General features: G+C 42.2%; 1 protein-coding gene across 1 annotated transcript in view; it reads left to right on the forward strand.

Annotated features, from left to right (window-relative positions):
• The window catches only part of LRP1B (LDL receptor related protein 1B), a 1,349,009-nt gene that overhangs the window by 1,220,955 nt on the left and 113,411 nt on the right, over positions 1-14,643 (forward strand). Inside the window, exons 69-71 of the mRNA XM_075000767.1 lie at positions 2,674-2,803; positions 6,167-6,273; positions 6,598-6,730. Coding sequence (XP_074856868.1) covers positions 2,674-2,803; positions 6,167-6,273; positions 6,598-6,730 — 370 coding nt within the window. The remainder of the gene's footprint in view (positions 1-2,673; positions 2,804-6,166; positions 6,274-6,597; positions 6,731-14,643) is intronic.

Below are 14,643 nucleotides of genomic sequence, written 5' to 3' on the forward strand. Positions count from 1 at the left end.
AAAAGGTTGTGTGTTTATTCCTTGTGCTCCAACTGCAGAATACAGTCACCTGACAATAATGCTGTAGGGCTACATCTACACTGCAGCAATCTGTCGACAGAAGTCACTGTTGGAAGATACCTACTGGCAAAACTTCTATCGACAGATCAAAAGAACGATCCACTCCATCGACAGCAGCTAGACTGCCCAGCCCTCTCTCAACAGAAAGGCTGACCAGAAGCTCTACAAAGAGGGCTGCCCGGTGAACTGGAAGCCCTGTGTGTTGACAAAAGGGCCCAGAGTATGTCAACAGAACTCTGTTGACAGAAGCATTATTCCTCAACACGGAGAAGGATAACAACACTATCAAGGAAAGTGCTCTGTTTTGTTCAGACAAAATGCCTTTTGTGTGTAGACGCTTCCTGAGTTTTGTTGACAAAAGCCCATTTTTGTTGACAAAACTCTGTAGTGTAGACATGGCTTTGACGTACGTGCATTTTGCAGCCTCAGATGATTTCAGTATTTACATGTTCTGTTTATAGTTTGTGCCCATTTACTAACAATCACATTTTCCCCCAACTCAACACATGCAACTGTTATGAAGAGCAGTGGCAATTTCATGGAGTAAGGGAATGAAGCCCCTTGATGATAGAACACTTGGCTATAAGCTCATGGTTAAAACATTATTTTGAATATAGAAATATTACTAAGTAACTATTGTACCTATCAGAAATGAGAGCAATGGGAATTATACATATAACCGAGATCAATAAATGGCTCTCAGAAATCAAATACATTGATCTTCTATCAAAACAAAAAGCCGTCAAGTAGCACTTTAAAGACTGGCAAAATAATTTATTAGGTGAGCTTTTGTGGGACAGACCCACTTCTTCAGACCATAGCAGTACCAGAACAGATTCAATATTTAAGGCACAGAGAACCAAAAACAGTAATCAATTAATCTTCTATGATCTTTTAGGGTTGCTCTTTGCTAATTTGATAGACAGATAAACATAACTGCTTTCTTTTTCCTACACTGATAAATGCACACAAATCTGTTTGTTGCTGTACCTGATCATGAGAAAATTAACTTTATACTTTTTTCTATAATAGTGCTATTTTCCCACATTATATATAGCTCACGCATTGCTCTGAGATTTCTTTGGATTTTGCTATTACGGAAGACATTATGTCATGATGTTCTTTGCTTCAGTCTTCTAGCCTTTTCCTCTGATTTTGAGCATCATTCACTATTGAACATTGTTATGCATTCACTAAGTGTTTTAAACAATTGTAATATATTTTGATACATGGTTTCACAACTCAATGGGTACATTTGATAACATTTTATTAAGTAAAGGCACCCCAGAAAGAACAGGCATTGGTATATTAATACTAGTTTATAAGAGGGGTTAATTACATTAATATTTACAAGACAAAGTCTGCCAAAATGGTGATCAGGACAACTCATTTAAAGCACTGACAACAACTCTCAAATGAGATACTAGCTATCCTCATTGCAAAAACTGAACTCCTTTTCAAAGCACGCTTGGCTAAGTGCTCAGTCCTACCACCACCATTCACAGTGGCTGTGTCTACACTTGCCCTGAGCTTTGATGGGTGCATGGCAATTTTGGACAGTAAAGGTACTTTGAAATGCTACACGGCATGCTGGCACTTCAAAGTTTGACACTTCAATGTTGCCGCAGGAGAGAATTAGCCTAATGAAGTGCTGCATATTCATCGTAGCACTTCATTAGCAATCTCCCGTCAGACTGATCACCATACTCCCTTTGAAGTACGGGGCAAGTGTAGACATAGCAAATCAGCAATATCTTAATTCTGTAGAAAGTTACCTCTCTTTAGCCGTGTCTACACGTGCACACTACTTCGAAGTAGCGGCACTAACTTCGAAATAGCGCCCGTCACGGCTATACGTGTTGGGCGCTATTTCAACGTTAACATCAACGTTAGGTGGCGAGACGTCGAAGCCGCTAACCCCATGAGGGGATGGGAATAGCGCCCTACTTCGAAGTTGAACGTCGAAGTAGGGCACGTGCAGACAATCTGCGTCCCGCAACATCAAAATAGCGGGGTCCGCCATGGTGGCCATCAGCTGAGGGGTTAAGAGACGCTCTGTCTCCAGCCCCTGCGGGGCTCTATGGTCACCGTGTGCAGCAGCCCTTAGCCCACGGCTTCTGGCTGCTGCTGCGGCAGCTGGGGATCCATGCTACATGCACAGGGTCTGCAACCAGTTGTCGGCTCTGTGGATCTTGTGTTGTTTAGTGCAACTGTGTCTGGGAGGGGCCCTTTAAGGGAGCGGCTTGCTGTTGAGTCCACCCTGTGACCCTGTCTGCAGCTGTGCCTGGCACCCTTATTTCGATGTGTGCTACTTTGGTGTGTAGATGTTCCCTCGCAGCGCCTATTTTGATGTGGTGCTGCCCAACATCGACGTTGAACGTCGACGTTGCCAGCCCTGGAGGATGTGTAGATGTTATTCATCGAAATAGCCTATTTCGATGTCTCCACATCAAAATAGGCTACTTCGAAGTAGGCTTCACGTGTAGACATAGCTTTTGATGAATAAGAGTGGCAGAACTGGACCCTAGATATTCTGACTGGCTGAATGGTCACAAATGTTTTATATAATACATGTTTTGTATTAACTCAGTTATTTTGTTTTGTTTATAACAGCGATATTGTGAACCTGGCTGTTCAAAAGACCAGTTCCAGTGTTCCAATGGTCAGTGCATATCTGCAAAATGGAAATGTGATGGTCATGAAGACTGCAGATTTGGAGATGATGAGAAAAATTGTGAACCAGGTAGGACTACATAAGTAACGTTTAAATTTTCCAGGACAAAAAAAAAAGTATTAGAAAGAAGTATGGAAAGACGAAGAAAGAGAAAGTGATTAAGCAATTTCAGATGAATGATGCCAGAAATAAAAGGCACATGGCTCAATATCAAGTGCTTTGGTTAGTTGTTTATGATCATTTTTACACAGCATTTCTGTAAAACTGATACCATTTCACATTATATTTTTTTATATTAAATAAAAAGGCCTTAGGGCCCGAGTGGCTTAGACCATGTGTTTTTCATTACCCCTCTGAAGACATGGTATGCTTTTCCATGAAGTGAAGCAAAACTCAGTGCTCTGGAACTACAGTTGTTACTGCTACTTGTTGCTGAGCATCCACAGAGCAAACAACAGATGGCTTGGGTGTATATGTGATACTAAGAGCGGGGTTCTAGCATTTTTTAATCTTGATCTTTGCAACAGGAGTTCCTTGTGTAAATTTAGGGCATTTAATCTGCCTTTTACTAAATTTCCCATGCTATAAAATTGTAATAACAGTGGTTAACTTCTATAATGATGGTGATGTTTAAAGAACAATAAGGTACCTTGAGATCTTCAGATTTAAGGTGTTATGCATTAATAATAATAATAATAATAATAATAATTATACAAAGTTAGAAAAGAAGTTCTATTTACCTGACACCATTCTGAACATTAAAAAAAAAAATTCTTGAACTGTTTTTCTTTGTCAAATGATCTTATGCCTCTGATGTTTATGCACTAGACCGCCGACTTAGATGGAGGCTGCATTCTTGTGTAATCCCTTTTAAGTCAAATTTCACATGAATCAGGGGAGCAAGGAAACTGACCAGTGCAGCCCTGCCTGTCAGTTTCCTGTCTCCTGTGAGTGGCGGGCAGCCAAGACCCTGGCTCTGAGCAACCCGCTGCTCATAGGAGAGGGAAAACTGAACAGACTGTTGTGCTGGTCAGTTTCCCTGCTCCTGTCAATGGCAGCAGCTGAGAGTCAGGCTCTAAGCTGCTACCCCTGACAGGAGCCAGAAAACAGACCAAGTCTACTGCTGAGTGGTGGGGAGCTGGTATTTGGCTCCTGGCTGCCCACCACTCACAACAGCCAGGAAACTGAGCAACACAGCAGAGCTGTGGGGAGCTGGCCCCTGGCTTCAGGCTACCTGCCACTCAGGGGAGCCAGGAAACTGACCAGTGCTGCTGACCAGTGCTGGTCAGTTTCCTGGCTCCCCCGAGTGGCAGGCAGCCAGGCACCAGCTCCCTGCCACTCCAAGTCACGTTAACCCGAGATATGTGCAACTCAAATGTGCTTATCTTGGGGTTCTACTGTCTAGGAAGCAATATACATGACATGCCTATTTTGTGTTAGTTTCACTGGGTATTTTGCTCGTGATCCTTTAGTGTAATTTTCTAATGCTGATCTTTGTGCCCATTCTGAGTCTGATTAAAGTCACCACATTCTGTATAGGCACCAGGATCCATAGCCACAGATCTGATGCATTATTTAGTGCTTTGAAATGTGGAGGATTTAGGGTGTGAAGCTTATTATTTTTACAGTATAAATTATCTAATTAATTTCTGGTACAGTATAAATATAAATTATAATCTACTCTTACTGCACATTTTCTTTAAATTATTGAGATAGATTGTATTTATGGTGTCTGACACCTCGTATCTTGAAAATCTCCATGCATGAATGCATGTAGTATGAAGTTTTGTTGAGGTAAACAGCAATTTGTATTATAGGTCTCATTTTAAAATATAATCCCAGAGTGAACATCAGTCTTGTAGAAATCTACTTTCCCATAATTGTTTTTACCAACATGGTAAAATATAATTAATTGTTGGCTTTTATGTTCCATGTTGTTTCTTCAATCATTATTAGTCATCGTGGCACAGAACAAGCAAATAGCTATTGTCGCTGGTCATTTATATTTGTATGATAATTTTGTAAGAGTAGTGTAAAATTTTTCATAACAGCGGGCCAGCCGCAGGTTTGTTTGTTTGTTTATTTGCTTTTTTTCTTAAGGTGGGAAATATTTTTTGCCCACCCTGCTCAAAATATGCAAATAAACAAAAAGGTGGGGGAGGTAATATGCTGATCTGGTACCCCAAAAAGTTGGTTCCCAAAATTTCCATTGTGACCACAAACATCCCTTAAACCAGTGCCTGGTTTGTGAGGCCTAAGATCTGTGTTCTGTTTCCATTGCAGGGAAGATATCTATAAAATGGAAATTTCCCTATTTCACAGGAATTATATGAGGTTTAATTCATTGCTGAATAAAATTCCCTTGTGGGCAGAGGGTCTGCATCAAGTCTTTGTGTCATTTGTCTTAAATAGTTACCTGGGAGACAGTATACTAATGCAACACTTTTACTTCATTTTTTTAGTAGTAGTGTTAGTGTTATTGTTGTATTTATATGCTATAATTTGTCTTTAAAAATACATATTTAGGATCTATTGTTAATATTCAGTCTCCTTTATTGATTACTATGGCTACATGTGCACTACAGTGATCTTTCCAAAGAAGTTCTTCTGGAAGATCTCTTCTGAAAAATCTTCTTTGAAAAGAGTGCATCCACACACAAAAAAGCAGATCAAAAAAACAATCCACTCTTTTGATAGAGAGCATCCTCACAGCTCCCACTCTCGCAAAAAATGGGCCAGGGATCGAAAAATCCAGGCCAATAAGGACAGCTCTTTCAAAAAGAGGGCCTCCAGGGAATGTACACACATCTTTTTCTGAAAGAAATTTTGGAAAAAGTTACTTTTCTTCATCTGGGAGAGGAAAAGGGCCACTGCAAAAAGTGCTGTGTTCTTTTGATTTCAGATTGAAAGAGCACATTTTGTGTGTAGATGTTCTGTGGGTTCTTTCAGAAAAGATGTGGGTTTTTTTAAGAAATAACTTGCTAGCATAGACACAGCTGGTGAGTGGAATCCTGGCTCCCTTAAGGTCAATAGTAAAATTCCCATTGACTTCCATGGGTTCTGAATTTTGCCCTGTTTGTTTAATCAGTTACCAATCATTTATTTATTGGTTTTCGGCATGGCAGAGTTAAAACAAAAGCTTAATTTATTAGTACTTAAACATATTTCCTTTTCTGTTCATTCCCAATGCATTACTGAAGCCCAATAAGGAAACAGAGGTGGTACTTCCATAAAAAAATGCACTTGCAACATTTTTAATAGTTCCTTTATAGTGCACACCATCTTGTTTTTGTGAAAACAGGTACCATAAATACATATTATGGAATTTGCACAAAATATTGTCAATTACAATAAAAATATAGATTAATCTAATATGTTTTATCTCATGGCACTTGTTTCTTTGCTAATGCTAAAATTTATATTTACAAATAGCATCTCCAACTTGTTCTTCAAGAGAATACATATGTGCAGGTGGAGGATGTATCTCAGCATCTTTGAGATGTAATGGAGAACTGGACTGTGCTGATGGCTCTGATGAGGTAATTGGTATATTTCCTTTGAGGCCCTTATGCTCTTGACGTGAGGTTTCTGAACAACAATTTTAGAAGCTTAAAATTATTAAGATAATAATTAGTTCTATGAGCCCATTGTTTATGCTGTCAAATGATAAAAGCAAAATATTCAGGCATATAATATCAGAACATCTATATTCCAGGTGTTGCAGTTGCATTGCCAATAGTATAGAAGAAACAGCAGCCAGGGCTGTAAAAGTCTAACAGCCTTGACAAATTCTGCTTGGTGTGTCTATAACTGTGTATTGGTATTATTAATAAATACTGCAGTACACATCTGTATTTAAACAGATGGATTGTATAACAGAATGTAAAGAAGATCAGTTTCGATGCAAAAATAAGGCCCACTGTATCCCCATCAGATGGCTATGTGATGGAATCCATGACTGTGTGGATAGCAGTGATGAAGAAGACTGTGAAAAAGGTAAGACATGGTTTTGTCACAAAATGGTAAACTTTTGATTTTGTCCAGCTATTTATATTAAAAGCCTGGTATAAGGTAGCGGCACCCCAGAGCATACTAATGTGGATTACACGAAGGCTCTGTGATCTCTTCTTATGAAAAACAATACAGCTGTTCCTCAAGCAGCTGGCTGCAATGCCACAATGAATGCTGCTTAATTCTTTCACTTAGTTTTCTTTTCCCTGCAGGAAATGTATAACAAAACAAAAATGTTATACAAAATGCCGTCAATACAAATATTATCTGACTACGCCAAAAGGAGGACAGGAAACATTTGGCATGGACTTCATCAGGCTGCCACTTAATTGTTAAATGTCTGGGTCACCCAATAAAATTCCCAGGCAGCAGATAGAAAACAAAGAAAAGTACTTCCTCACACAATGAATGTTCAGTTTCTTGAACGTTTAGTTAAGTGATATTTTGAAGGCCAAAAAATGTTACGAGGTTCAAAAAAAGAATTAGTTATGATTATAGAAGAGCGGTCCTTCAGGGCCTGTTAGACAAGATGGTCCAAGATGCAACTCCCATTATCTGGGTGTCCTTAGACTTCCAATAATCAAAATCCTTGCCTGAACAACAGCGGAAGGATGATTCATAATTGCCACGTTCTTTTCATTCCTCTATATCATCTGACACTGGCCGTGTCAGACAAGAGGGTACTTATTCAAGCACACTGTTGTCAAAGCATATAATTTTTATTGGTGTTTTGGAAGCATTCAGGAGCCTTGCTTGTGGACCATAACCCTGCTGTGCTCTATGATATACAAACACAAAACAAAGGATGCTCTTCCTGTCAAAGAGATTACATGGCCTGATTGAAGAGAGTAATTTGTATGAGTAAGACAAGGTCATATGCTACATTGTAACATGAGGGCAGAAACAGACCAGAGTCTCATCATGTATATAATATTTTGATTACAACTCTCTCCTTATTTTATAAACACTAGGGGTGTGTCTACACTGCCGGGCTTTTTTTTGGACAGGCTAAAGGGTGTTAGATTAAACAAAGCCCTACACGAAGGAGGTCTGTTTGACACCTCCTGAGCACAGATCCCAGGACCCAGTCAGTTTCCTGCTGCAAACCCAGGTAGGAGAGCTCCACCCCGGTTCACACTAGACACCGCCCAAACCTCCTAGCAGGGAATGGCTGACAAGGAAGGGCGAGACCAAGGACAAGGTACAAGCGAATGAAACAAATTAACTATTTTATTAAAACCCACTATTAAATAACAAGCTAACTATACTAAACTAAACAATAACTATAACTATAAACTTACAATAAACATCTTGTTGACTTGAAGGTTCCTTTGTGTGGTTATAAATTTTTTATTGGTCTAGAAGGCAAAAATTAGTTTGTTATTAAGGAATGGTGAAAAGGGTTAGGAGTTTAAAGATCCCTGCTGCCAACTTAAACAGGCGGAACGAGGGGTGCTAACCCCCGCTCCTAACCGGGGGCAGGGCGCAACACCTGCCCCAAAATATGAGCCCGGGGGCAGTCAAGGTTGTCTCCTCTTTTTGTGGGAGGCCTTCCGTTTCCCTTTGTGGGCTTTATTTATGAGTTGCTCCTGGGAGGCCTTAGCTCTCCTACAGGAAGCACTGTGTTGGCAGCCTGTGGGAGGTGAGGAGGCTGAGCCTTCACTCACAATAATATATATAAAGGAGGATTGAGGGTAAAACATGGCAAGGAATAATACCTTCCCAATAAAATTATTACTAAATACCTTAATATATGCTATAATAATATTAATATAAAACTGTTAACAATTAATAATTAAATGTGCTGTACTTTGTATACCTTGGGCTCCAAGGCCTGGCCCTGAGAGTCAAGCCCTCGGGTTCTGTGCTGACCTCGTCAGGCCGGCACACTGGAGGGGCGCGACCCCTACTCCCCCTTTGGAGGCCCCTATGTCCCAGGTGTAAAATGTGTCAGTCTAGGTGAGTTACATATTCCGAGGTCAGGAGTCGAATCCGGTAGGTGTGTCTCGTCAGGTAATTGAAGAAGCCGATGGTCAGAATGGTAGGGCACAGGTAGAGGCGATGGTAAGATGGCGGCCTCCGGGATTGGCAGCCAAGCGCGCAGTACCCACCTTTCAGCGGGCCAGTTCAACACTCGGCCACCTCCCCACGGAGACCGCTTGCCGCTGGCACCGCTTGAGGGAGGAGCTGCTGCTTGAGAGCGTAGGCACCTCTCGAGCCCAGTCAGCGCCGCAGGTGTAGTGGCGGTGCTGAAGTGATTTAGCTCAAAGATGGTGATATCGGCTGATCTTCACCGCTCTGGGCTGGCCTAAGGGCTCGGCGGACGCCGCAGATGCAGCCACGCCTCCCTATGTGGAGTAGCAGAAGTGAGTCTGTGTCCTCCAGGCCACAGAGTGCCCCTCAGCACCTGCTTATATGCAGGGAGTCCATGTATTATTCATGATTCCAAATGAATATTCATGATTTTACCTGCAGTTTTCAATTAGGTCCTCTGGGGCTTGGAAGGTGCTAGAAGTTCTCACCTCTGCCCAATCAGAGTCCTAGAATTCAAACACTTGATCATGAATAATTCATGAGTTCACATTACCGGGGGAGCCGACTGACAAAAAGTGACCATTGGTAATGCTGCTAAATGGCAGCCTGTGGCCATGTCTACACTAGCCCCAAACTTCGAAATAGCCACGCAAATGGCCATTTTGAAGTTTACTAATGAAGCACTGAAATGCATATTCAGTGCTTCATTAGCATGGGGGCAGCCGCGGCACTTCGAAATTGATGCGCCTCTCTGCCGCGCGGCTTGTCCCAATGGGGCTCCTTTCTGAAAGGACCCCGCCTACTTCGGTGTCCCCTTATTCCCATCAGCTGATCTTTCTTTGATTGAAAAATTACTGATGGGAATAAGGGGACTTAGAAGTAGGCGGGGTCCTTTTGAAAAAGAGCCCCGTCGGGACGAGCCGCGCGGCGGCGAGGCACGTCAATTTCGAAGTGCCATGGCCGCCCGCATGCTAATGAAGCACTGAATATGCATTTCAGCGCTTCATTAGTAAACTTCGAAATGGCCATTTGTGTGGCTATTTCGAAGTTTGGGGCTAGTGTAGACATAGCCTGTGACACTTTAGATTTTTCATGTGCCTGCACTGATTTTACACAGCCAAAGGCATGTATTCCCTGGCCCACCGGGACAATTATGTCCAAGGTGTTAAAAAATCCTGACATACACGGGCACAAATCTTCAAAATAGCCATGTTAATGGCCATTTCAAAGATTACTAATGAGGCAGTGAATTGAATATTCAGTGCCTCATTAGCATTAGGACCCTTCCAGTCGTGGTGCTTCGAAAGTGCTGCTTTTGAAAGCGTGCGGCTCAGCGTGGCTACACAGGGGTCCTTTTCAAAAGAACCCCACACCTTTCGAAATCCCCTTATCCTGATCGCTGATTGGAATAAGGGGATTTTGAAAGGTGCGGGTCCTTTCAAAAAAGGACCCCTGTGTAGCTGTGCCGAGCCGTGCGCTTTAGAAAAAGGTATTTCGAAGCACTGCGGCCGGAAGCATCCTAATGCTAATGAGAAGCTGAATATTCAATTCAGCGCCTCATTAGTAATCTTTGAAATATGGCTATTTCAAAGATTTGTGCCCGTGTAGGTACAGCCTAGCAGGACGCACCTCTTGGTGGTGTCTACAGATGAAGTAATTATTTGCTCAGGTGGAATTGGTTATTTCTAACACATAACCCAATGTATATCCTGTTGGTTTTTCAATCAAATTTTTATTTTGTCCTATATACAAATCATACATCAATCTTTCCTACAAGCACTGATTACATCTGTATTACTTCTTTATACACAACATTTCAGGTAAGCATGTTGTTAGACCTAACTTGTACATTCTTCCTTGGTGTTTTATGGAGAGATTGCTGATCTGCATATATCTTGAGGATTCTGGAGTTGCCTACCCAACTCATAGCCACATATAATTGGCCATGAGTAAAAACTGGTGCGTGTAAACATATTCCATATTTCTCTATATGCTGTCCCCGAATTTTGTTTATAGTCATTGCAAGTTCTGGCCTGATGGGAAATTGTCAGTGCTGCATGACAAATGGGAAATCCGATAAAGACTGTGACATGCTTATTCAAGGAATGAGGACTGTTCTCTTCCTTGATTCCTCTCCAAGCATTTCCACTTCTATGAGACACTGTGGTAGATTCTTCATAATATACCTTGTACCATTGCAATGGCCAAATTCTGCAGGCAGGAACTTCTGGAATTATCACCTTCCCACTGTCACAACATAGCACAAAATTAGGTTGCCTGACTTCTTCTTCTACTTCTTTCTGCCCACCACGTTTGGGCATTGCAATGTCTGAATTCATTGTTCATTTGGCCACAGGAGAATGGTCATATAGTCAATCTCAATTGCTGGATTTCATCAATATCCAGTTTTTTGCCAATGTTTAGACCCATGTGTTTTCTTGCAGCTTGTGTCTGCTGGTGGGCCTCAGTATTTCTTTACAGTACCTCTTCTCTTGATTCCTCTGTCAGGTTGGAATGTGCCTGTCAGTGGGATTCAGTATTTCTTTGGTATACCTCTTTTCTTGCTTCCTTTCTCAGGTTGAAACATGCTTGTCAATGGGCCTCAGTATATTTTTTGGAGTATCTCTTCTCTTGCTTCTTCTGTCAGGTTGGAATGTGGCTGTTGACAGACCTGGATATTTCTTTTGTGTTCCTCATCTCTTCCTCTGTCAGGTTGGAATGTGTCTGTTGATGGGCCTCAGTGTTTTTTTTGGTGTTCCTCGTCTCTAATTTGTTGTGAGAAGCGGCATTGTGTCTGTTGACAGGCCTCAGTATTCCTCCAGCTTACCTCTCTCCGAGGTTCAGGTGGAAGAGATGCTCATGCTTTCCTTTTTCTCTCAGTATCATATTTCCTTTCTACCCCATTGAGACTGAGGAGCCATTGATGATCTCCATTGCCATATCCTTGCTGCTGCTGCTGCGGTCATACCCCCTTCCACTTCTTGACTCACCAATATCCGTTACTTTGTTAGTTAGAGATCATAATCACACCAGCTCAGGTTTCTCCCTGAAACTTCACTGTTCTTTCCTCTATGACATTCAAACATAAATTACAAGCTCACTCCACAGTGGACAGAGTTTATGTATACTCTGCTATGGATTCTCCCTTAATCTACTAAGTTACAGAATATTCAGAAATATTAGGAAACATCCAAGGCTCTGGATTCCAGGCCATTCCCTAACCATGATGCAACATTCGAAGAAGAATTGTCATATACTTCCAACATATTCTAGAATATACTACCAGGTTTTAGAACATTCCTTAACATTCTACCGTATTGTGGAATGTTCTACAATATTCCTTGTAGAAGGATCCACACATTTTCACTTCATTCCAGACTATTGCTGAACATTCCAGCCTATCCCTGTTTTTCACCTGTCCCAGGCTTGACAGTTGGCCAGATGAGGAAGGGGGAAGGTGCCTCTGATGTGGCAGCTGTGGGCTGGTGAAGGGAACTGATAGAGAGTTATGCCCATCTGTCAGTGGGGAGCACAGTGTGTCTTTCAGCAGGCGGGCATGTATGGAGACAGGTTGGCAGGAATCCATGGAGGGGCAGTGGGAGAGGCTGGAGATGAGGGGAGGGATTAGAGAGGTGTCGTAGGAAGAAGGGATGGTGCAGGGGCTGTTGGGTACATATCTGGGGGGTGGGCTCATGTGGAGATGGGCAAACAGTGTGCTGGGTGGGGCCGTAGTTGGAGGGTCAGTTGGAGGGGAAAGGGGTGGGGGAGGTGCACGGAGATGGGCTGGCAGTGAGCCAGGGGTCTGCAGTTGGAGGGGCCAGTGGGAGGGACTGGGGCTGCAGGGAGGGAGCACAGAGGTGTAGTGGAAAGAGGGGAAAAGGAGAGAGGCTGTGGGGGCTGCAGTCAGGGGGCCAAGAGTAGGGGAGGGGCTGCGGGGTCCACAGTAGGGGGTGGACATGCATGGAAATGGAATGACAGCAAGTTGGAGGGGATGTAGTTGGGGGGTAGTGGGATGGGGCTAGAGGTGGGGGGAGGGAGCACAGAGGTGTAGTGGGAAGAGGGGATGGGAGGAGGGGCTGCGGGCCACAGTTGAGAGGGGCCCAGGGAATGCTCATGGCTACAGGGGGATGGACAGATGCCTTTCCTTTTATAATAGTATACATTAAGATGTTTGTGCCAGTGGAGGGTAAAGACACTCCCTTGAATTAAAACTTATTCAAACTGAAGAAAATAGGAACTGGGATACTGAAATTGTAAAGCTCTAATTTTGTATCTGCAAGCAGTAGTCTGAATATGAGTATATGCCTGTGCCCAGTTTGTACTTATGCACTGATCAGCATATATGGACACTCATTGTGGGCACAGGATATGCGCTCAAATATGCTTGTAAGTGTAAGTGGCCAAATAGCTCCTTTGCAATATCATAAAATTAAGCTTGTATCATAACATGTTACTGATAACAGACCAAAACACATTAAAGATGCTCCTCATAAAATAAAAAAATATTCTATGCAGTGCAAAACCACTTAACAGATTCCAAATTCATAAGCAAAGCAGGGTTAGACTTTGACTTGCATGATTAATTGTTTAGCCAACACCCAGATTGTTGTTCAAGATATAGTCTGGGGGGAAAGATAGCTCAGTGGTTTGAGCATTGGCCCCCTGAACCCAGGGTTGTTGAGCTCAATCCTTGAGGGGGCCATTTAGGGATCTGGGGCAAATAGGAAGGGAGGGCTTGGTCTAGTCAAAAGAGCAAGAGTCTGGACCTGATGACCTTCCAAGGTCCCTTCCAGCTCTATGAAACGTGTGTACTAGAATAGTGCAAAGATTAAGGTATGAATGGTATACAATAGTCTGCAGTAAGTATTGTCATTCTGAAAGCAAAAGCTCTCCATGTGTTGTGTCAAAAGAAGAGCTCTAAAAAAAAGAAAAAGTTGATACCATACATTAGGCAGACCAGGAAAGTGAATAGATTTAGAGCTCTGTGAGTTAAATGACAAAACAGTCTAGTTGCAAAAGTATTATTCCAGATATCACAGAGATTGTAACTTTATACACCTCTGAAATTTAAGTAAGTCAGGAGTAACTCCTGTGAAGTTAGTTGAATTAAACCACTTTAAGTGAAAGAAGCAAATTCTGCATATTTTCCAGATATCACAAGACTTCGTAACTGAAAAGAAAATGAGGGGTGCTTGATCGTTGTGTATTTTTGGGGGTGCTAGTTATAGTTGACATTTCAGAAAGCAGGATTTCAAAGCTGTTCTAGAAGAACACAGTTTGTAGCATATTACTGTCACCCCTTATTATCTCCAAGTAATTGCAAAGGATGAAAGGAATAACTAGATCTTTTTTGTCTCTTATGAGCTGCAAAACAAATCCCACTGCATTGACTGTTTAACCCAAACAGACTGACTGCTTGTTTAGACCAATATAAATTATAGCTCTCACAAGTGAAAGAGTTTGCATCCAAGGGTGGTCAAAGTTTAAACAACTGCATTGTGCAAATGAAATATAAAGTGATTTCAACAGTTCTTTGAGAACCATCCTAAAGTTTCAAGCAGATGATGTCAGTAAGTTCAATATTATGTAAGGAAAAAGAAACGAATTATATACTCGTCCCTCATTTAACAAATACTTTACTTAGGAGTACTCGCTAAAATGAGGAACATATATACCTACCTTTATTCACTATATGAGTGAACTTCCCCCACTTATGTGAGTGGGGTCCCTGGCCAGGGGGGCGGGGAGACCTGCAGCCCTGAGTCTAGCTCAGTTCCAGCCATGGGGTACCTGGCTGGGGGCAGGAATACCCACAGCTGGAGCCTTTTCACTCCCTTCCCTCAGACATGCAGCTCTCTGACAGC

This window comes from Carettochelys insculpta, chromosome 8 (genome assembly GCF_033958435.1).
Source record: "Carettochelys insculpta isolate YL-2023 chromosome 8, ASM3395843v1, whole genome shotgun sequence".
NCBI lineage: Eukaryota > Metazoa > Chordata > Testudines > Carettochelyidae > Carettochelys > Carettochelys insculpta.